The sequence below is a fragment of the Pseudopipra pipra genome, chromosome 24, assembly GCF_036250125.1.
Source record: "Pseudopipra pipra isolate bDixPip1 chromosome 24, bDixPip1.hap1, whole genome shotgun sequence".
In the NCBI taxonomy this organism is placed as follows: Eukaryota; Metazoa; Chordata; class Aves; order Passeriformes; family Pipridae; genus Pseudopipra; species Pseudopipra pipra.
Genome location: NC_087572.1, coordinates 2,571,962 through 2,593,120, shown reverse-complemented (window position 1 = coordinate 2,593,120; position 21,159 = coordinate 2,571,962). Strand labels below are relative to the sequence as shown.

Here is a 21,159-nt window from a genome sequence, read left to right as displayed (position 1 = left end):
GAGTGTCACCCACAGCCTGCATTCCCTTTCTCTCTGCTCCCCAGCTGCCTCTCCTGTTTCCAGCCCTGGGTTCATGGTCTCCGCTGGCAGCACTTTGATTTCATTCCTCCCTCCACCCCCGTTCCCTCTTGAAAAGGAGAAAATAATAGAGCCTTTGTTGGATCGCTGCAGCACCGAGCAAGGAGCTGCACGGGGGAAAGGGGCTGCCTGGATTATGGCATTCCTGTGCCACGGCTCAGGAAAAGTCAATCCTGCACCCCATGGCGTGTAAAGGGACCCTGGGCTTGCTGACAGCCGTGAAAAAAACCCAGCCAAGCAAAAAAAATACCATCCTTCACACCCACTGCTGGCTTCCCCCACTTTTATGTAAATTAATATTAACAGGTCCTCGAGTTCGGTTTCTGTACAGATATATACAAACAGGAAACAGCTTCATATTTACATCATTAAGTTAATTGGGCCATATAAAAAAGAAAATAACAGGTTCCCAAAGTAGTCTCCTATGTACAGACAGCAGAGGTGAGCTCACGTGCTCGGCGTGGGCACACTGACAGTGTAATGTACACCAACCATCACCCCTGTCCCCCAGGTCACAGCCCACGGGGGCCAGGCACAGAGGGGCAGTGGGCACGAGTGTTCCAGGCAAAACAATCCCCATCCAGCCTTTTCTGCTCTCCAGGCCCCCGGCAGGATCAGTGCTTGTGTCTGGTGAGGCACACGAGTACCTCGGCGTGTGTAATGTACACTACCAGCGCTCTGTGCATCCCGTGGAAGGCACGAGACCGGCACAGATCCCATGTTTTCCAGGCGGTGGATGCTCCACACGGCTTCTCCAGGTGCTCTAAAGGCAGACACCTGCATTGGCACGAGGCTGGGCCAGCCCAGAGAGGCAGAGTCCTTCGGAGAGCCCCGGTGGGAGCGGATGGACCCGGCCTGGGTCACACGATGCTGGCCAGTTCTGTGTTGTCCGACTCCGAGCTGCTGTTGCTCTCCCCCCTGGGGAAAAGAGTTGGGAAGGAGGCATGGAATGAGCCACAGAGCAAGGTCTGCATCCCAGCAATACCTGCCTTGGAGCATAGGAGCTTCTGAATGGCTCAAGAGGGATGTCCCCGGACAAGTTTTGTGCAGCAACTGGGGCGGGTTCCTGCTGATTTCCCAACACTTCACGCCACCTCTTTGGAAGTTGGGATTGGGAAAACAAGTCAGCCCTTCCCTCACCCCACCACCCACGGGTCCTGAAGGATTCCTGGACAAGTCACAGTGTGTCCCAACCCGCCTGGTCCTGCCCCCACACACCCCCAACATGCTGGCATGCCACGTTTGCCACCTGGGGAGCACAGCTGGCACTCACCTTAAATCCTGCAGGGCTTTCTTGTTTTTCCTCCGTTTCTCCTCGTCAATGGGATACAGCTTGAACAGGAGCAGGCCCAGCAGGATCAGCACCACAGGTGCAGCAGACACCAGCATCTTCAGGGTGAAGTTCACCTCGCTGGGCTGGGAGCACCCCCGGGTCTGGTACCCTGCAAAGCTGTGGACAGAAAGGTACCTTCAGGCAGAGGAAATGGGGTTTCTAGGAGGTGAATTCATCCCTGCAGGGAGAGGTTTGCAGCAACAACTGGATTTAGAGCCCTTCAACTCCCTCCCGGCCCTTGGGAAGCAGAGATGTCTGGATGCAGAGGTACAAGACTGGTCTCCCTCCCTGCCCACCAACCCTCAGCTCCCACGCAAGAACTCACTCCAGGCTGAGTGTGGAGATGCCCAGGGAGACCCCAGAGGTAAACTTGGTGAAGAAGACATAGAAAGAGAAGAAGATGGCTTCATGGCCATGGGAGCCGGGGTGCTGCAGCTTGAAGTCATCTACGACATCTGGGAGCATGGACCTGTGCAGAGAGCGGGATGGTGAACACCAGGACTGGGCCAACAAAGCACCTCCTCTCTGCTGAGAGGATTTCCCAGCCCCATCTCGGACTGAAAACACTGCAAAGTGGCCTTTCAAGGATTTCTAACCCCCCCTCAGGCTCTGGAAGCACCTTGCCCAGCCCTGGGGAGCAGTGCTGGGAGCACCAGGCCCTCACACTCACCAGGGCAGCAGGAAGGCGGCTGCGACGCTGATCCCGGCCGCGACAGCCACGATGTAGGTGACGATGAGGTTACTGTCCAGGACAGCCACCATGATGAGGAAAGGGATGGCAGACTGGAGAGGGGACAGAAATCAGGTTGGCATCAGTAATGCCTGATCCAGACTCCCTGCCTTTTTGCCTTCCCTTCCACACATTCCAGCCCTCCAACTGCAGGGGCAGCCAGGGAACCAGTGGTGCCGCCTTTACCCCTGAGCCCCACAGCACATTCCCTGCTGACCTTGGCCACATCCACAGCAGCACTAACAGCAGGATGAGGGACAGGCACCAAATCATCCTCAGCAGCAGCCCCTGCCCAGCTCTGGGCCCTCTCAGAGGGACACAGCTCTGCTTTATCCCATGTGGGATCCACCCCCAGGCCCGAGGGACTCACTCACCGAGATGCCCACGTAGACAGCTGTCTTCTTCCCAAAGCGAGTAAGGAACCACTGCCAGAAGGGGATGGTCAGGGTGGCCGACAGCTATGGGAAGAGAAGGTCACATAGTGTCACAGGGCTCTTCTCTGGGGGGAAAAGCTCTTCCCAGCAAGAAGCAGCTCCTGAGCACAGCCTCCTCCCATCACATTCCCAGCACCCGTGATTTCCACATGCTGCTGGGACTGGCACGAAGCCACACGTGTGTGCGGGGCCACCTCCTCCCCCAGCGTGGAGAACCCTGGCACCACACCTGCACAAACAGAGGGAGGACCCAGCTCAATCCTGGGTGCTGGGAAGGGACCTGATCTTGTCACCACAGGCACAGCATGGCCAGGAGCCAGGCTCTGGGGGGAATATGGCACCTTAGGCCTTTCCACCCCACTGAGGAGAGAGTGGGAAGTGCTCCCAGGGATGAGGCAAGCTGGAAAGGGCTCTCAAGGAGCTGTTTTGCTCCATCTTCCTGGCAGTAAACACTGAGATCCTTTTCTCGAAGCAGGGGGAAGGGAGATAAGTAGCAGGATTTGGACAAAAGGCCCCCATGGCTCCTGGTCTGCCCCGTCTCTGGCCGCCTTCATTTGGGAACAAAGGCCTTGCTGTTCCTGCCAACCCACCAGGCCTTTGCAGGACATTTGGCAGCTTCTTCTCCCTCCCCTTCTCCCAGGGGATCTTTGATCATTATCCCTGTAGCAGAGCACCACAGCCCCATGGCCTCCCTGCCCTGAGATCCCATCCCATGCCAGCTCCCAGGGAGGACCCACGGGATCCCACCACGTTCCAGGACAGGGCCACACTCACCATGATGGCCAGGAGGATGTTCTGGAACTCGTTGCGGAAGCCCAGGGTGTAGGTGCAGAAGAGGGCAAAGTTTCCCTCCAGTAGCTGTGGAGGAGGCAGACAGGGATTAGGGGGGACACCCCACCTCCTCAGGGGGACACCCTCCTCCTCCCACAGCTGCACCCCCAGCACAAGCAGGGGAAGAAAGCAGCCATTCACTGACCCATCCGAGGGCACGAGGCCACATCCTTCCTCTCTGCCCTGGGGCAGCTCCGGCTCAGGGAGCTGCCACCTCACATGCTCCCAGCCCGCCAGGATCGTCCCTGCAGCCACCCCCAAGCTGTGCTGCTGCCATTCCCTCACCCCAGTCCTTCCAGCTCACCATGAAGCCCAGCGAGGTGAAGAGGAAGCCAGCAATGAGCTTGATGTAGGCACCGTGGTTCATCACCAGCCTCAGCCCCTGGAAGAAGGAGACAGGCTCGTCCGACTGGAGCTCAGAGGACTCTGGGGAGCAGAGCAAATCAGCCCATCGTTAGTCCCACCGAAACAGCACCCTTGGGTGCAAGGGGTGCAGGGCCCCATCCTGCCGCTCAGCACCCTGCACAAACCCCTGCCCCTCTACAGCACCCCACCCCAGGGGAGTCAGGGCAATCCCTGCCCTCATGCAGGGGTCCCTCAGCCCCACGGCGGGGAGAGGGTGGCCTGGCTGATCCCTCATGGGATAAGCAGGGGGAGGGAAGGACAGAAGCTACTGGACTTTGGATATCACATTCCCCCCCTGGGATATCCTAGTTGGCACTGGCAACCTTGGCCAGCCAAAAATGTGCAAGATAAAGGTTATCTCTGACAGTGCAGAGCAGAGCTAAGCCCTCATGGCTGTGCCTGACGCACCCCAGGGATGCTCTGGCCTCCTGCCTGCAGTGCTGCCCTTATGCAGCACCTCCCTGGGCCCCCAGACCCGGAGGTCAGCTCTACCCACCCCTCTCCTCTGGGGCTTGACCCGTGAATGAGGGGCCAAAGGCTCAGCCAGGCTTCTGGAGAGGAAGGAACCAGAGCATTTCCACAGGTGTGGGGTGTTGCAGCACCTCCCAAGCCTCACCTCTCTTCTCGCGCACGCCCGCCCACAGGATCAAGGCACAGAGGATGTAGAGCCCCCCGATGACCCCCGCAGCGATCATGTAGGCATTTCTCTGTGCAAGAGAGAGGGGGGACAGGTGAGGAAGGGGAAAATCCCGGGAATCAGCCTGGTCCAAAGGGCAAGGAAACATGGCAGGGTCTCCCCCACCCCAGCTTACGGTGTCTGTGAGCGAGCCGGTGTCGTGGGTCATGTTTAGCTCCTCCAGGGCCACCGAGGAGTTGGTCATGCCAAAGAAAAGGGGGCTCTCAATGCAGGGAGTGTCCGCTTTGCCCACGATCTGGCCCTGGATGGCGGTGCCCAGCACAGTGCCCAGCACTTCCACAGTCATACCTGGAGGGAGAAGCCAGAGGGACTGAGCACAGCCCTTGGGCACCCAGGGTGTGGGTGCAAATCCTCGTCCACAGTAGAGCCTCCCCAGCTGCCCTTCACTGCCCTTCACCGGGAGAAATGAGCCAGGCCAGCTCTGCTGTGGCTCCTTCCAAATCCCCACGTGATAAAGCCACAGGGAAGGAAAGTGCCTGCTGGGGAAACTGAGTCAGAGAGGGAGGCCAAGCTGTGGTCATGTGGCTCCCACTGCTGCACGATGGAGCAGGAGGAAAAGCTCAGGAGCTCAGACTCCCCATCATCTGCTCCAGGCAGAGCCATAACAGGGATCATCTCCCCTTCAGCCCAGCTCACACCAGACCAGACAAGGATGTCTGCTGGAGGAGCCAGGGAAGAGGAACGGGAAGAGCTGGACCAGCTGCAATTCAAGCCCTGAATGATCATCACACACCACCCTTGGGATGGAGGGGTAATCAAAGGAGCCCTTGCCAGGAGGGTTTATAAGGAGGATCTCCCCAGTGAGAGTTGGGAGGAAGGGGAGGAGGAAGAAAGGAACAAGGGGGGGAACTCTTACGGTAGGCAGTGGCTGAGTCCCGCTCGCTCTGCTCCCTGCTGATGAACATGGTCAGTGCTGAGTAAGGCACATGAAAGCACTGCAATGGCACAAGAAGAATTAGCTCAGGGAGGGTGTAACAGCCCAGGGGACCTGGGGCAGGGGAGGACCTGCCCCTCTGTGCAGCTCAGCACAGGGGAGGCAGGGACTGGTCCCCTCCATCCCTGGTGCGTGCAGAGCCCAACTCACCGTCACGAGGGTCTGGAAGACACAGTAGAAGACAAGATACCACATCACTTGGCCACTGGAGATGTCTGGCACAAACCAGATGAGGATGTAGGAGATGACAGCGAATGGGGTGGAGAAGATGATCCTTTGAGAGAGCAGAGTGTTAGTCTCATGGGCACACAGGGCCTGGGTAACCCCACTAGCCCAGGTCCCCCTGCTTCCACACATGCAGTGGGGTTCAGGCACCCGATCTGGGGGGCTCCTGAGCTGCCCCAGCATGGCCCACCCGGCTCCAACCCTTGGCCAGGAGGTGGTTGCCCCAGAGGTGATCTAAACCAGGCTGAAGGCAGCAGCTCAGGTGTCACAGGGTGGAAAGGGCTGACTCAGACTTCCAGGGAAGAGCTTTACTTGCAAGAACAGACATACCTCCTTCCATGGAAGTGATTGATCTGTTCTTGCCTTTGGCTTCCACCCTCAGACCCAGCCTCTTCCCCAGGCAGCACTGCTGTGTTCAGCAGGATGCAATCACCTCCCTCATCCTGGCAAGAGCTGGGGAGTAGCTGGGGGACAGCCAGGCAGCTCAGCCCTGCTCCCCAGCAGCCAAAAACCTCTCACCAGCTTGGCTTTTCTGCCAGGCCCCCCAGGCCCTGGTCCTGGGGTCACTCTAGTTCTGCTGGCAGCGATGGGGCAAACCACCATCTAGCAGCAGCCTGGCTCCTTCTTCCACCTCTGCCCAACTTCCCAGAGCTGTGGGAGCAGGGGCATGGGATGCAAAACGCAACGGAGGATCAGAGGGGATTGCTCAAGTGCTGGTCCCTGCAGGACCAGCCAGCAAAGGTGATGGGAGCAAGAAGCGATCCAGAGCACCTGCCCACTTCATCCAGGGGATCTCATAACTCCTGTCCTGGTGCAGGACAGCCAGGGCACAGCTCTGCTCTGCACCAGCACCCCAAGGACACCACAAGCTCCCAGGACCCCACAGCACTCCAGGAAGCACGGGAGGAATTCCTCCTCCTGGAGGGAAGCGAGCCAGGTGTTGAGGTCACATCCACATCTGTTTAGGAGATGGATTTTTGCTTGGCAATTTGTGAGCATCCTGCACTCCACAAACTCCAGGAGGCTGCGTCCTGGAGCGAATCCAGCAGAACTGGGCACGGGACCGATCCACACACGGCCAGAGCTGGCCCTGCACCGCCAGGGTACAGTGAGATCTTTCCGTCGGGGCTGACGTACAGGATGCAAAGTTTAAATTTAAAGTCGCGCAGGGAGGCGGGGGGGGGTAGAACGAGAAACTGGATCTCCATGGATGGAGAGCGACAGAGGCGCTGCACAGGACCCAACACATGCACATTCTTCCGCACCCACGTCACCCTCTCGGGGAAGAGGTGGGGGGAGGAAAGGGGCGAGCCTGCTCCAGCCCCTCCTCTGCTGCCGCTTATCGCCGAGCACATACGTGGAGCCCGGGGAAATGCTGAATGAATCACCAGAGCAGCGGCGGGAAGAGCGTCACGCTGCCCGTGGGCGCCTGAACGTCAGATGCGCCAGTTCCCCGTGGGTCACCCCAGCCCCGACACCGGGATGCTCAGCCCCGGCCAGGGCTGACCGGCAGCTCCGGGCAGACACTGAGGAGTGACTGGGAGTAACCCCTGACCCAGGCCGAGGTGATTAAGGCGCTCGGAGGCGGCTGCCGTGACGCGCTCGCCCGCTCATTGGCCCCGGCGCGATGGTGTGTTCCTTTGTGCCGCGCTCACACCCCTTCCCGGCCCCGCCGTTTTTAACTGTTTGCAAACGGCTGCGGCCCCGGAGAAGGTCAAAGCCAGGGGTTCCTCCGTCACCGACACCGCGAGGAAAAGTTTAGTCACCGGGAAGTCTGGGGTGGTCAAGGAAAAGGGGATCCCAGCTCTTAGCTGGAAGTCCCAGCTCAGAGCAGAATCCACGAGGCTGGGGGAAAAGAGGAAGCAGCCACCGGATGAGCTGCTGGGAAAAAACGTGACAAAAAGTGTTTCGAAAGGAAAGAATTGAAAGGGAGAGAAGTGATGGCCCTCAGAGAAGCTCTCCTCGCCCGTCTAAGGAGCTGGAGCAGCCGTGAGCTTTGAGCTGGAGGCAGCAGGAACCACAGATCAGCCCCCTCAGAACCTGGCAATAAACCCTCACGCGGGGGGGGGGTTACACAGAGTCATCTCATGAGTGCTGAGGGTTGGGGTCCGGCAGCAGCCTCCGAGACCACCCCAGTGCCTGCAACTCCTGGCTTTGCACGCAGGGAAACTGAGGCAGCACGGGCAGCTCTGCAGCCACAGCAGCAACACCTGCCTGGGGCTGTGCAGCCCCATACCGCCAGCAAACCCTGGGTTTAAGAGGTTTAAAATCAGCTCAGCTCCATCCAAACTGGACTCAGCGGGCAGCCCTTGAGCCATGTACAATAGCAGCAAGCTCCGGCTGCCCCGGCACTGCTGAGGGGCCCAGAGCGAGCCGAAAGCTCTGGCTAATTTTAACGAAGCAGGAGCCGCTTGGAGGAATGCAGCCGCTCCATCCCCACCCCCTGCCTCGAGATTAGGGCGAGCAGAGCCACGACAGCCATCCCTGGCTGTCCCACACAGCCCAGCCAGCCCCGTGCTAATCTCCAGACCCCAGACCCGGCCGCGCGCACGGCTGCGGGGCAGCTATTTCAGGCCGTGCGTGGAGCCTGGCTCCAACAACTGCCTGCTGCTGCCCAGAGCTATTCCAGGAAAGCCAGGAAGCAGAGGGTATAATCTGCGGGGGAAAGGACTGCTGTCCCTCCAATTCCACTCCCCCCATGCCCACCCTCTTCGCTGCATTGTATTTCAGCAATCCCACAGGCGCCCGGGGTTATTTTAGCACAGGACATGCCACCATGGCCACACCGAGGCATTAGCGCCCTGAAACGCTCCTGCACAGGGACAGGTGTTCATGGATGTCCTAAATCTGCCCCGGGTGCAGGCACGAGCCATTTGGGGGTTCACAAACCCCATGCCATCTGCTCCAAACTCCCCGCTCCCGAGGGCGGGCGGGAGCATCCACATGCGGTCACCCAGCTCCATGACAGCTGTTTTCCTGCCCCAGGAGTGCCCTCGTGACTGTCAGCCAGCACCCACCACCACGCACCTCCGCACACACCCCCGTCCCTCCTCCCTCTGGGTGTGATGCCATCTGCTCTGCTGGCACCTTGGCCCTGCCACCAGCCAGGTCTCTGCAACCACCGCTGAACAAAGTCCAGCAGGGACTTTGGAGCTCACAGGTGCAGTGACACGGAGGTCAGCCAGGTCAGGCCGACCAGCCAGAGCAACAGGCACAAACTTGAGGCCTCCCAGCTGTTGGTGGCACTTTGGGGCACTTGGCACATCACCTGTGTGAGCCAGGGCGTCAGCACGTCCTGCCCTGCACACCTCATGCCAGGGGATACTCAAAGCTGACACTCAAAGTGCTGTGACACATCAGGCAGGGAATGCAGGATGCTACCAACAGCTCTTACCAGGGCATCAGGCGGCCGAAGCAGGTCCATGAGGATTTGCTGATGAAGAAACCCACCATGGGGTCTGTGATGGCATCCCAGGCTCGTCCCACAAACAGGATGATGGAGGCATAGAAAGCATCCAGCTGCAGGAGGAAGATCTTGTGTCAGCACATGCAAACCCTCAGTGCCCCCAGCTGCCCTTCCTGAGCCTCTCAGGACCCTCCCAACCCTACCTACAGCAACCCCACTGCCATTTGGCAGCAGGGGACGAGTCTCTTGGTCTCTCCCGCTCGTTCAGGGGGATTTGAGGTGCCCAGTCCCTCCGAGCGCTGCCCCACCACACTCTTTCCACACCAAACTCCCACATCTCAGAGCTGAGTTCCCCAAACCCACCCCTGAGCCAGCACGAGGGAGCCCGCGGGCACTTCTCCCGTGGCTTTCTTCCCTTCGTTGTTTCACACCGATCCAGCACGCTGCGGGCCCATGGGACGCGTCCTGCCCCCCGCCAAAAAACAGCCACCACCAGCCCGTTTTATCGCGCGGGGAACCCAAGCGCGGAGCGGGCGCACAGCAACACGCGTGGGAGCGGCCCGCGGGAAACCCGCAGCCCCCGGAGAGGACTCCCGCCCCCGCGGGGCGATTCCAGCGGGGGCGGGGGCATTTCCCAGCCCCGGGTACGTCCATCCGACGGGCAAAGCGGCACGGGGAGCTCCGAGACCCCCGGCCCCGGCCCACCCCCCTCAGCCCCGGTCCCAGCCATACCTGCGCCACGTCCAGGAGGTAGATCTGGAGGAAGAAGCCGAGGGCGCAGCCCGTGATCTGGTAAGGAGCCCCCCCGACGGCGTAGCACAACTTGCTGCACACCGACAGCCGCTCGCGGCTCTCCTGCAACCGGGACCTGGCGTCAGCCACACCGGGAAGCGCCCCCCGGCCCGACATGTCCCGTCCCGTCCCGTCCCGTCCCATCCATCCCACCCCCGCCGAGGCGGTCCCGGCGCTCACCTTGCGGCGGTGCTGGCGGCAGAGGGGGGGCAGGAGCCCCCCTGCCCCGGCCCGCTCGGCGCCGCCGCCCCCGGCCATGCCGTGCGCGATGAATGGGGCCGCGCCGCCGCCGCCCGCCCTTGTACCGGCAGCGCCCGCCCCGGGAGGGGCCGCGCCGGCCCGCCCCCGTCCGCCTCCCGCGAGCGGCTGCCTCCTCCTCCTTCTTCTCCTCCTTCTCCTCCTGCCCCGGCCCTTCCCCCCTTCCCCACCCCCCGTCCGCCCACCCGTCTGTCCCCGTCTTTCCTCTGCGTCTCTGCTGTCTCACATCCCCTCATCCCTCCATTCTCGCATTCTTTCATCCCTCAGCTCCCCCCCTCAGCTCCATCCCTTCCTTCCAATCCCAGCTCTTCATCGCTTATAATCAAAGAATGGTTTGGGTTGAAAGGGACCTTAAAGACCATCTCGTCCCATTGTGCCAGGGGCAGGGACACTCTCCACTAGCCCGGGTTGCTCCAAGCCCTGTCCAGCCTGGCCTTGGACACTTCCAGGGATGGAGTATCCACCACCTCTCTGGGCAACCTGTGCCAGTGTCTCACCACTCTCATCCTAAAAAGCTTTATAATCTCTATATCTAACATAAATAATTTAGTTTATAACCATCACCCCTATCACAACAGGTCCTACTAGAAAGGGTGCAGTGCTGCAGTGACCCCAGCACTGGATGGTGACGTGGACATAGATCCCAGCACCTCTCAGCTGTGCCAGGTGCTGTTTGCCAACCAATGAGCACACACAGACCAGTGCCAGTGTTGTGTCACTGCAGTGACAGCCACCAACTCTGCTTGGCTCAGGCCACTGATCAAAGATCACCCCAAGACGGGACTGCAGAGCAGGGTTGAGCCAAGGGGGCCAGCGTGGCACCAGTGCCATCACCTGACTGCCACGTGGGACTGGGCATGGGGACAGGGGATGGGCAGGGAGGACGAGCCGCTGGCACCCAGCAGAGACCTGGGATGCAGCAGAACCTGAGTGGATGCTGGGGATGAGCAGGGTGGGCAGCCCCTGGCATGGAGCAGTGAGTGGCACAGCAGCTCCGTACACTCCCTGGTTTCAGCACTGAGCTGGTGTCACTGCTGACTCACAGTTTCCGGCCCCTCACACACGTGCAGTGGGTTCTCCCAGTGCTGCTCTGCGTCACAGCCCCGTGTCCGGCCACACCGGGAGCTCAGAGCTGCTCCCCACTGGGGACAGGGACCTGGGTGAGGCTTCAGAGTGTCCAAATTTGTTCAGTGATGCAAAATACCTCGAAACAAAAGGTGAGTGAGGTGTGAACAATGCCACTCACCCAGTCAGTGTGAGAGAGACCTGCCCCTGGCTCCTCGTCCTGCTGTGCTGTGCTGACTCTGGGTGCTGGTGTGGAGCAGAGGGCCCTGGTCACCTTCTTACTGGCAATGACCATGTCCCTGGGCAGCACTGGTGCAGCCACTGGGGACACAGAACCATAGACTGGGTTGGGTTGGAAGGGACCTTAAAGACCATCTTGTTCCTACCCCCTGCCCCGACAGGGACACCTCCAGTGTGACACTTCCAGGGACATCCATGTAGGTTTGTGTCCCTGCCTGAGAAAGTCCTGCACCACCCTGAAAACACAGATTTGGATCCCCCCAAAGCTCTCTGGTTCCCAAAGACAAGGAACCAGGGGAGGTGTATTTGAGTCTGCTCTGTGCCTCAGTTTCCCTTTCCACAGAAAAAACCTCTTTTGAAGGAACAGAGGGGACACTTGATTGACACTTGATCTGTAGGGACCAGACTCCCCTCTATGTGTGACCCCAGCACTATTACTCTGCTCCCTTTGTCCCAGAGGCTCCTCAGCTCCTGAGAATGCTTTTGGCATTCCTGTCCTTGAGTAAAGCACTCAAAAACCACCTCCTGGGCAAACTCGGCTTTAGGGGAACAAAGAGATGGCCTTTGAGAAGGAGATTGTGCAGAAAGATCACAGATAGGTGAGCTCAGCCTTACATATGAAGAGGAGAAGTAGACAGACCAGGATTTCTCAGGATTAGGAGGATTTTCTCCCCCAAATCTGGTGTTGCACAATTTCCTCTGGGGGATTTGAGATCTTCTTCCCAAGCAGATGCTCTGGGGGATCCTCACAGCAGTAAAGGGACTGCCAAGGGCTGATCCCTGTGGGGGTGTCAGTGCAGCAGCTCCCACCAGGTTTGGGGGCTCCAAGGTACAGGTGGTTGGGGCTGGGCCACTCCCAAGGTCACCTTTGTCAGTGTGATGGTCTGGCAGGCACAACCTGAGCTCAAATACCCTTTGATGTGACAGTGTGCCACATCCCTCAGATGGGGACACCACTGGGGACTCTTCATGGGCTGAGCCCCAAATACTGGCCTTGGGGACAGGAACAGGGATGGGGACTGCTGCTCCAGTGCATGATGCCATCCCCTGCCACCCACACCTCCTGCTGTCATGCATCCGGCACAGCCTGGAGCAGGATCTGAGCAAGTGTGAGAGCACCTGAAACCAGACAGCCCTGCCAGGCTGGGCCAGCCAGGACGGGGAGGATGGGCTTGGGGGCAAATGGCAGTGAGGTGGTCACGGAGCTGCCAGGGTGACACAGTGTGTGCCTTAGTGTGGCTCCCCAGCACTGAGAGAGCACTGCCCCAATGTCACAGAGCTTCTCCAGGGCTCAGGGCACCTCCTGGCACCAGGCAGGGTGTGACGGGGGCAAAATGGGACTGGAGGGGGGAGGAGGCAGCAAGACTGGAGCCAGTGGTGCAATTTCCTCTCCCTTCTCTGTCCCTCTCTGCTAAACTCAGAGTGGGTGGCTGCATGCCCAGAGAGCTGGGGCGGCCATGACCCTGGGGCTGTGGGCATTGTCCCCCACCCGGGCTGGGAAGAATTTCATGGTGCTCCCAAACCCCAAAGGGGCTCGGGTTGGCATTTCACAACCGCCCAGCCAGCCCCCATGGCTGCTGCCCAGCAGCTTCACGGGGACAAAGGGGACACATTGCACGGCAGCACGTGGCAGCTGCCCTGTGCTGCCCACCCCTCTCCTGCGTGGGACCCTGGGGAGCATGTCACAAGGCTGAGCAGGATGAGATAGGGCCAGGATGTGCTGGCACGTGGCTCACAGCCTCTGCTGTCCCTGGGGATCTGGGACCCCCATGGGGACAGCAGGGTGGCTCGAAGGCTGCTGCTGCAGCAGGATGGGGAGAGCCAGAGGCAGAGCCCAGCTCAGGATGCTCCTGGGCCAGGCTCAGGGTGACTGCCCACCGTGGGGAAGCACTTTGGGGTCTCAAAGTCCAGTCCTGCTGTCAGTGGGGATCCAAAGGGCACGGGGGCCCCCGGGGAACTGCCTTTCATCATGTGCTGGAGCCGCGCCAGCCACGGCAGCTCCCATGGGGCTGTGCCAGCGCCGGGGACACGTGCTCGGTGCTGGCTGTGGAGCTGTGCCAGTGGGCATGGTGAGAGTTATCCTGTCCCGTGGGCGGCCCCTCCATCCCTGTCACCTGCGGTGCTGCCGCAGCCCCCGGGGCTCTCACCCACCCACCCACCCACCCTGTTTGCGCAGCCGGCGCCGCAGCGAGAGGCTCTCGGCTCCTGTTTGCCCAGTGCCTGGAGAGGCCGGGATGAAAGGGCTGCGTGGCCCCTCCAGCCCTCTCCAGCGGTGCTTCCGCACCTTCAAAGCATCCGGAGCCCCTTGAAGCCGGGACAAGCACCTGCCTCACCCTGGGAAAAGCCGGAGACATCCCGGAGGCCAGCAGGGACGGGGAAGGAGACGTGGCTGAGAGCTATAGGCTGTAGGAGGCTTTGCTTCTGTGCCCGAGGATGTGTTGGTGTTGGATGGAACGGGCGGTTTGGGGCAGTGCCAGCAGTGTCCCCAGCCATGACCGCTTGTCCCTGCAGGTGCTGGGACAGGACAAGCCTCTGTGGCAACTCAGTCTCTGCCCTCAGTGTAGAGTGATTTGTTTCCTACTGAGGAAGAGGGGGCATCACCGACGACGCCCTCCCGGGGAGGGGAAAGGATTGGGAGCAGCCCTAGGGTGGGAGGATTCTGGCCTGGGACAGGGCTGGGAACTGGGGCCAACGCTGAGACAGGAGCAGAGAGGGAGCATCAGCCTGGGCTCCAAGGGGATACCTGGATCCCGCAGCTCCTGCCCCACAGGCATGCGGGCAGGATTGGGATGCTCAGGGCTGCTCTGGAAGGGCCAGGAGGGCATGCAGGGTGCTGCGGCCATCGCGGGGACCTCACGGCAGCGTCGCGGCTGGGAAACCACAGCCCCGGGCGAGCACCAGCACCCTCCCAGATGCGGGAGCTGGCAAAACTTCGCAAGCTCTGCTGCGCCCCGAGCCAGCAAGTGAAGGGCTGGAGCTTCCCTCGGGCACACCGGGGCACGTCGGGCTCCCCCGGGGCACCCCACCCGCGTGGGGACCCCGGGCCAGCCGCCAGCCCAGCGCCCGCTCCCGGCGCTGCTCCTCTGCCTCCCCCCGCGCCCGCCTCGGCAACGGGGAAACTGAGGCACGGAGCAGCGCCGGCCCCCCGCGCTGCCCTCCACGCGGGTCGGGTGCCCGTGGGGTGTCCCCGCCGCGTCCCCGTCCCCGCCGCCCCACGGACGGTGGTTCGCGGGCCCAGCAGGTGGCGCCCCGCGCCCGCCGGTGGCGGCGAACGGAGCCCGGGACCGGGAAGGACCGGGAGGGACCGAAGGGGACCGGGGGAAAACGGGGGGAGCTGTGATGGACCGCACTGGGCGGCGCTGGTTCGTGCGGGGCTGGGCTGGGCTTGTCTGTGCTGATCCGTGCCGGGCTACACTGCTCTGGGCTGTACTGGGCAGCGCTGGTCTATGCTTGGCTACACTGGGCTGACTGCACCGGGCTGTACTGGGCTGTACTGGGCAGTGCTGGTCCAGGAAGGGCCGTGCAGGGCTGGGCTGCACTGGGTTGTACTGGGCTGTGCTGGTGCATGAAGGACCATAGAGGGCTGTGCAGTGCTGGGCAGTACTTGGCTGTGCTGGGCTATACTGGTGGCTGGACTGGGACAATTTCCTCCCAGCATGGCTGATGCTGCATCCCAAGGACCAGTGCCCAGCATCCCCCTCCCTCCCAGCTCCCACTGCCACCGGCTGGGGCAGATCCTCTGTCCCCATCCACACTGGGTGGCAAAAGGAGGGTGCTGGGGCTGAAGTGGGTTCACACAGGCTGTGGGGGCAATCTGCTCGTTCCAGGTGGACTTTGTACCAGCATATGTGTGTGTGTGTAATGATGTCACAGCTGTTAGTCCACGAGGTGAAAGTCTCTCTGTGTCCTCATAACATTAATTGCTCTTCCTAGAAGGACCCTGGCAGTGGAGAGATGCAGTATCCTGCTGGGCTTGCTCGGATCCCACCATCTTATATTGGATGTTGGGGAGAAATTCCTCCCTGGGAGGGTGGTGAGGCCTGACACAGGTTGCCCGGAGAAGCTGTGGCTGCCCCATCCCTGGACGTGTCCAAGGCCAGGTTGGAGGGGGCTTGGAGCCACCTGGGCTAGTGGAAGGTGTCCCTGCCTACGGCAGGGGGTGGAACGAGATGAGCTTTAAGGTCCCTCCCAACCCAAACCACTCTGTGATTCCATAACTCCATGGTGCTCCAGTTTGCTTTGCCACCATGCTCAGCCGAATGTCCCCAGGCTGGTGGCATCGCTGCGTGCCTCTCCTTGCAGAGGGGGGGACCCCCAAACCCTGGCAGGACAGCGAGGGGCCCCCAGCGCAGCGCAGGGGGTGGCCGCTGGTTCAGAGCCCCGTTACCGGGGGCTCCGGGGGGGCCGCGGGATCGCTCCCCCCGTGCCCTCCCGGGGGGGCGGGGAACAGGGCAGGGCCCCTCCCTCTATGAAATGCAGGCCCGGCGATTGGCGGGGGCGGGGCCGGGCTCCGCGGCCGGGCTATAAGAGCGGGGGGAACAATGCGCCCGCGGTCCCGGCTCGGGGGCTGGCGCCGGGGTGGGGGTTCCCCCTCATCCCTGGGGCTGCCCCTCGTTTTTCTCTCTGTCTCCCCCTTCCTCATGCCGAGATGGAGTTTGACTCGTACCAGCATTACTTCTACGACCACGATGCCCAGGAGGATTTTCACCGCTCCACGGCTCCCAGCGAGGACATCTGGAAGAAGTTCGAGCTGGTCCCCACGCCCCCTCTGTCCCCGCTGGGTACCCCCGGGGAGAAGGGGTGCTGCTCGGGGGCGGAGGAGCGCTCGGGATGGCTCTCCCGGTACTGCCTCGCCGGGGAAGAGCCGGAGTATCTCATAGGGACCGGACAGATCTTCGGGAACCTGAGCGCTTTCATCCTCAAGGATTGCATGTGGAGCGGATTTTCAGCCCGGGAGAGACTGGAGAAGGCGATGACAGAGAAACTTTCCACGGGCACGCAGAGAGCCACCCCACTCAAACCCTCCTTCGCGCAGGATTTTGGGTTCAGCAGCTCCGTGAGCGAGTGCGTGGATCCCGCTGCCGTCTTCCTTTGCCCGCTGGCCGAGAGCAAGATCCCCGCATCCTCGGGATCCGAGGGCCAAAGCGACTCCGGTAAGGGATGGAGCTGCTCCGCCGCCGGGGTGCGGGCTGCCCCGGCCCAGCCACCCTCCAGCCTTGCTGGAGCCCGGCGTGGAGGACACGCGTGTCCACACATGTGCGTGCCGGGAGCCTCCCAGCCGGGCTGCGCCTTTGTTGAGGCTCCAAGCGAGCCCCGGTCCCGGCCCCACGAACAAAGCGGGCTCGGCTTCTCCCCTTCCCGCGGGGCTTCTGCTCGGGAAACCCCTGCCCCTCTCGGGACGGTGCGTGGGGCTCTGGTGGCCCGTCTCCCTCGTCCCGGGAGCCTCGTGGGCAGGTTGAAGGGCAAGTTTGCAGCTCGCCGTGGGAAGTTTTGGTTTTTCGAGTGTCGCAGCGTGCCCTGCTGCCGGCTCGTAACTTCGGCTGATTCTTCCTACGCTCCCACGGCCCACCCGGGACGGGCTTCCTTCGGGACAAAAGGCAAATTATGCCCTGGGGGCAGCAGGTTTGGGAGCAGCGGCGTGTCCCCCGAGGCGGTGGCTCCGTGGGACGGGCAGGAACAGCCGCATCAGCTTCCCAGCCCAGCCCCGGGGCACGTCTGTCTGTCCCGCGTGGGGGTGTTCACACGGGGGCTCGGCCTGGGAAGCCTCCGAAACCCACCAGCCAAGGGCGACGTGGCTCCACCCTCCCCCCGCATCTCCCCCGTCTCGCACCAATTTTCAATCCTTATTTACAAACATCCCCCGGGGCTCTCCAACCCCCCCCATCCCCAGTCCCGCAGCCCCGGCGGGGGCCGTGCGCTGTTTCCCTCGCTCCCACGGCAGCCGGGCTGACTCGGCTGCCGCGGTGCCGTGACCCCGTTAATAAATCTGCCGGTGGCCGCCACCTGCGCCGGTGAGTCACGGCGCGGGAAGGGCGCTTAATGCCATTAAGGAGCCCGGGCACTGTAAGCAGGTCGCGGGCGTTAAGAGGCTTAACCCAAATATGTGGGGCCGAGCGGGGGCCCGCGGGGGTCCCGGCGGGGTCCCGGTGCCGCGGGGGTCCCGGTGGGGTCCGGCCGCGCCACGTGGGCGCCGAACAAAAAGCAACAGATTGCAAACAATGAGAGCGGGCGCGGTGATGGACAGGAGCGGCGGCCAATGGGGTGGCGGGACGGCCGGTCTGCCCCGCCGGGCAGCCAATGGGCGGCTCCGGGGGGCGGGGCCCCGCGGTCCGACTTTTATTAATGAGCGGGGGGGGCTCCGTGTGTGTCCACGTGGCTGAGAACGGGCGGGTTGTGACACCGATGAGCGCGGCCCTCGGCCTGTGTGGGGCAGCGAGTGGCCCCCCCACCCCAGCGTCTCCAGTAGCAGGGTGGTTTGGGCTTGCTGGGCAGAGCCCCGAAGCCTGGGGGGACTGCGGTGTGGGCTGGGGGCCACGAGCAGGAATGTGTCCTGGAGGACCAGGCCTCTGCCCACAACGCTAGTGGGGATTTGGGTGTTTTGGGGGACCTTTAGCGAATGGCTGTATTTTCCCCTGAAGCTTAGGAAAAAAGTTGGAGGTGCATCTCTAAAGCGAGAGTAGTCACAAGTGTGTCTGCAGCCTGGTCATCTCAGTGTCCCCAGGGCCAGCTTCCTGCCACTGGGCTTTGCTGGCATAGGACAAACTGCACTGACAACAGGCAGGGTGCTTTGGGGTCAGTTATGCTTTATTTAGGTCTTTCTGTTCCCGGGCTTGGGATGCCTTCGAGGTTCAGGGTCTGTTGGAGGGACCCTTTCACCTCTCCCTCCCCCCCTGCACAGTGGGGGATTGTCCCCTCTGTCCCCGGGAAGCCGGGGTTGAATGGGCTTTATCACTTGTGAAAAGTAACAAGTCACCGAGGTGGGAAGCTGCAGCCGAGGGGAACAAAGGGCAGCTCTGCCCCCACATCCCTCATTTACAATTCCAATGGGCCATGAAAGCACCCGACCGGGATGAACTTTGGAGCTAGGCTGTCCCAGCATCTTGCTCCTCCAGTCCCTCCCAAGCAGGAGGGCTCAAGTGTTTCTTGCCTGATGATCCTTTACACGAACACATGTTGCTCCTGGTGCTGAAGTGAGGCAGAAATAAAGCCCCGTCCCATTTTGGGGGACCAGGCACATGAATGTGGAAGGAATTCTGCTCCTCTCCACACAATTGTATTGGAAGAGCACTTAAATCACATAGTCCCTTCAGGAGGTTGCAGAGTGGCTTTGCAGTGCATGAGCGAACTTCAGTGGGACAGCAGCAGGGAGATTGTCCAGGGGGGCTCTGGGGACTCCCACAAAGGGGCGACTGGTGGTTCCCAGCTGACGGGGATTTGTTCTTTCTTTGCCATGTCTGTTTTGAGCAGAAGGAGAAGAGATCGATGTGGTGACGGTGGACAAGAGACAATCGCTCAGCCTGAGGAAGCCGGTGACCATCACCCTGCGCGCAGACCCCCTGGACCCCTGCATGAAACGTTTCCACATCTCCGTCCACCAGCAGCAGCACAACTACGCCGCCCGCTCGCCACCAGACTCCTGTCCCCCACTGGAGTCACCCCAGCAGGACCAGGACCGAGACGAGGACGAGCCACCAAGTGCCGCAGAGCCAGTCCCTGCCATCACACCTCCTGAGCCCAGCTTGCCAAAGCTCAGCAGCAGCCCCGGCTCCGACAGCGAGGATGTGGCCAAGAGGAAAAACCACAACTACCTGGAGCGCAAGCGGCGCAACGACCTGCGCTCGCGGTTCCTGGCCCTGCGGGACCAGGTGCCCGGGCTCGCCAGCTGCCCCAAGACGCCCAAGGTGGTGATCCTGAGCAAATCCTCCGAGTACCTGCAGTCGCTCATCAGTGCCGAGAGGCGGATGGCAGCCGAGAAGCGGCAGCTGCAGCAGCGCCAGACCCAGCTGCTCAAACGGATTGCTCACCTCAAGGGGCACTAGCACCCAGGGTACCCCCCGCCCCAGTCCCCACAACCCCCCTGGCTCCCTCTCAATTTGCACATTTTTTTTTTTATTTTATTTTTTGGTTGTTTGTTGAACTCTTGGCCCCGGGGGGCTGGAGCACGTGGCGGTTGCTGCATGTGGGGTGGCCGTGGTGCTGCTCCTGGATGAGGGAATGGGGCCACGGTGGAGACCCCCCCCCATGGCATCACCTGCCTGGGGCTGGTTTCTTGGCACCAAGTGTTGCAAGATTTCCCCTGTCCCTGCTGTGAAGCTTTGTCAAGTGATTACTTCAATTCAAGAGCTCAACTCTACTCCCCCTCCCCAGCAGCCCCGGCACCCCTCTCTGCTGTTTTCCACCAACAGCATCACTGGGAGCTGCCCCTGGGCATCTGTCTCGCCCTAAAAATCCCAAGCAACCATGGTCTGCCTTGGCTCATGGAAGCAGGCAGACACAGAGCCCAGCACGGGCCTCGTCTCTGGATGGATCCCACGGAGATGGTGAGGGCAGGATGTCTCTCACCAGGGTGAGCAGTACCCTGTGGGTGATCCCCGATCCCCTTGCTCGGCTGGACCGTACCTCACTTCCTTATCACTTCACGCAGTAGCTGGTCTTGGATTTTATGTTCTAGAAACTGCTGCTGTAACTGCGAGTCTTATACTGGAGGCTGTGTTTTTATACTGTATTTTTGTACCACTTTTTGAGAAGTATTGGTAAAGAGTTTGCTTTTTTTATATATATATAAAAACTTTTTTTTTAAGGGGGGGGTTTCCTGCTGCAGGGGAGGGCTCAGTCCTGCTGCACTTGAGGGAGATCAGGAAGGGGCTGGCTCCTGCTGGACCCTCGAGCTGAGTCCTCACAGAGGCCATTTACCCCCTTGCAGCTCTCCAAACCACCCATTTGCAATAACAGGGGATTTTATCCCTTTCCTCTCCTTGTGAGTATCCTTGTGACCCCTTTTCCCACCCTTGTGAGTACCCTCTCACCAGCAGCCACTTAAAATCCTCAGCGAAGCTTTGGGCTTTGCAGGGGGCAGGTTGTGCATGTGTGTGGGGCTGCTCTGCCTTCGAGGCTTCCCCCTGCCTGTGCCCTCCTGCTGCCCAACCTGCGGTGGGGTACGTGGGTGGCAGAGTCCCCTGTCCCCTCCCAGGGGTGCTGGCAGGGGTGGTCCTGCAGGACAGCACCCTCGGGCCCCCACTGACCTGCTGAGAACTGTTAGAGTTAACACTGTGGTCGGATTTAGCACTTTCTTCATTACCTCACACTTCATAAATAAATAAGTTTGCAACAGCCTGGGTTGGCTTTTTCCATGCAGTCGGCTCTGGGTTTCCATGCATCACATCATGAGGCTCCTTGGGGGGGCTGACCTGGCCCCTGTGTTTTGGGGTATCCTGGACATGAATGGGAGTTAATATATTTTGCACCAGGGCTTGGCTGTGCCAAGACTGAGCTCTTTGTCCTGGTTTTCTCCCAGCAACTGAAGAAGTGTTCATGGTGGTGGGGCCAGGGAAATGAATCACCTGGATTATTTTTCCTCTTTTTAAGTGGTTTTATTGGCAAGGAGGGGCAGGGAGAGCCCACACTGGGCTCAGAGGAGGCTTTGGTGTAACTATAAACCCCCCTAATGGGGCTCAGGGCAGGCAGTGTGGGGTGATCACTGCCCCACAGGTCACGGGCTGTGGCTGGCAGTA

General features: G+C 61.0%; 2 protein-coding genes across 2 annotated transcripts; one reads left to right on the top strand and one right to left on the bottom strand.

The window, feature by feature from the left end:
- Window positions 1-344: 344 nt before the first annotated feature.
- Window positions 345-10,153, bottom strand: MFSD2A (MFSD2 lysolipid transporter A, lysophospholipid). The gene is made up of 14 exons (XM_064635078.1): window positions 10,046-10,153; window positions 9,806-9,928; window positions 9,062-9,186; window positions 5,593-5,716; window positions 5,365-5,443; window positions 4,624-4,796; window positions 4,428-4,518; window positions 3,711-3,832; window positions 3,350-3,433; window positions 2,516-2,599; window positions 2,082-2,194; window positions 1,737-1,880; window positions 1,352-1,528; window positions 345-996 (listed from the first exon to the last, which is right to left on the bottom strand). Exons 1-14 carry the CDS (start codon window positions 10,121-10,123, stop codon window positions 939-941), a joined length of 1,575 nt encoding a protein of 524 aa, XP_064491148.1. The 5' UTR covers window positions 10,124-10,153; the 3' UTR covers window positions 345-938.
- Window positions 10,154-13,496: 3,343 nt separating this feature from the next.
- Window positions 13,497-20,761, top strand: MYCL (MYCL proto-oncogene, bHLH transcription factor). The gene is made up of 2 exons (XM_064635082.1): window positions 13,497-16,581; window positions 18,896-20,761. The coding sequence occupies exons 1-2, from the start codon at window positions 15,897-15,899 to the stop codon at window positions 19,465-19,467; spliced, it is 1,257 nt and encodes a 418-aa protein (XP_064491152.1). The 5' UTR covers window positions 13,497-15,896; the 3' UTR covers window positions 19,468-20,761.
- Window positions 20,762-21,159: the final 398 nt, after the last annotated feature.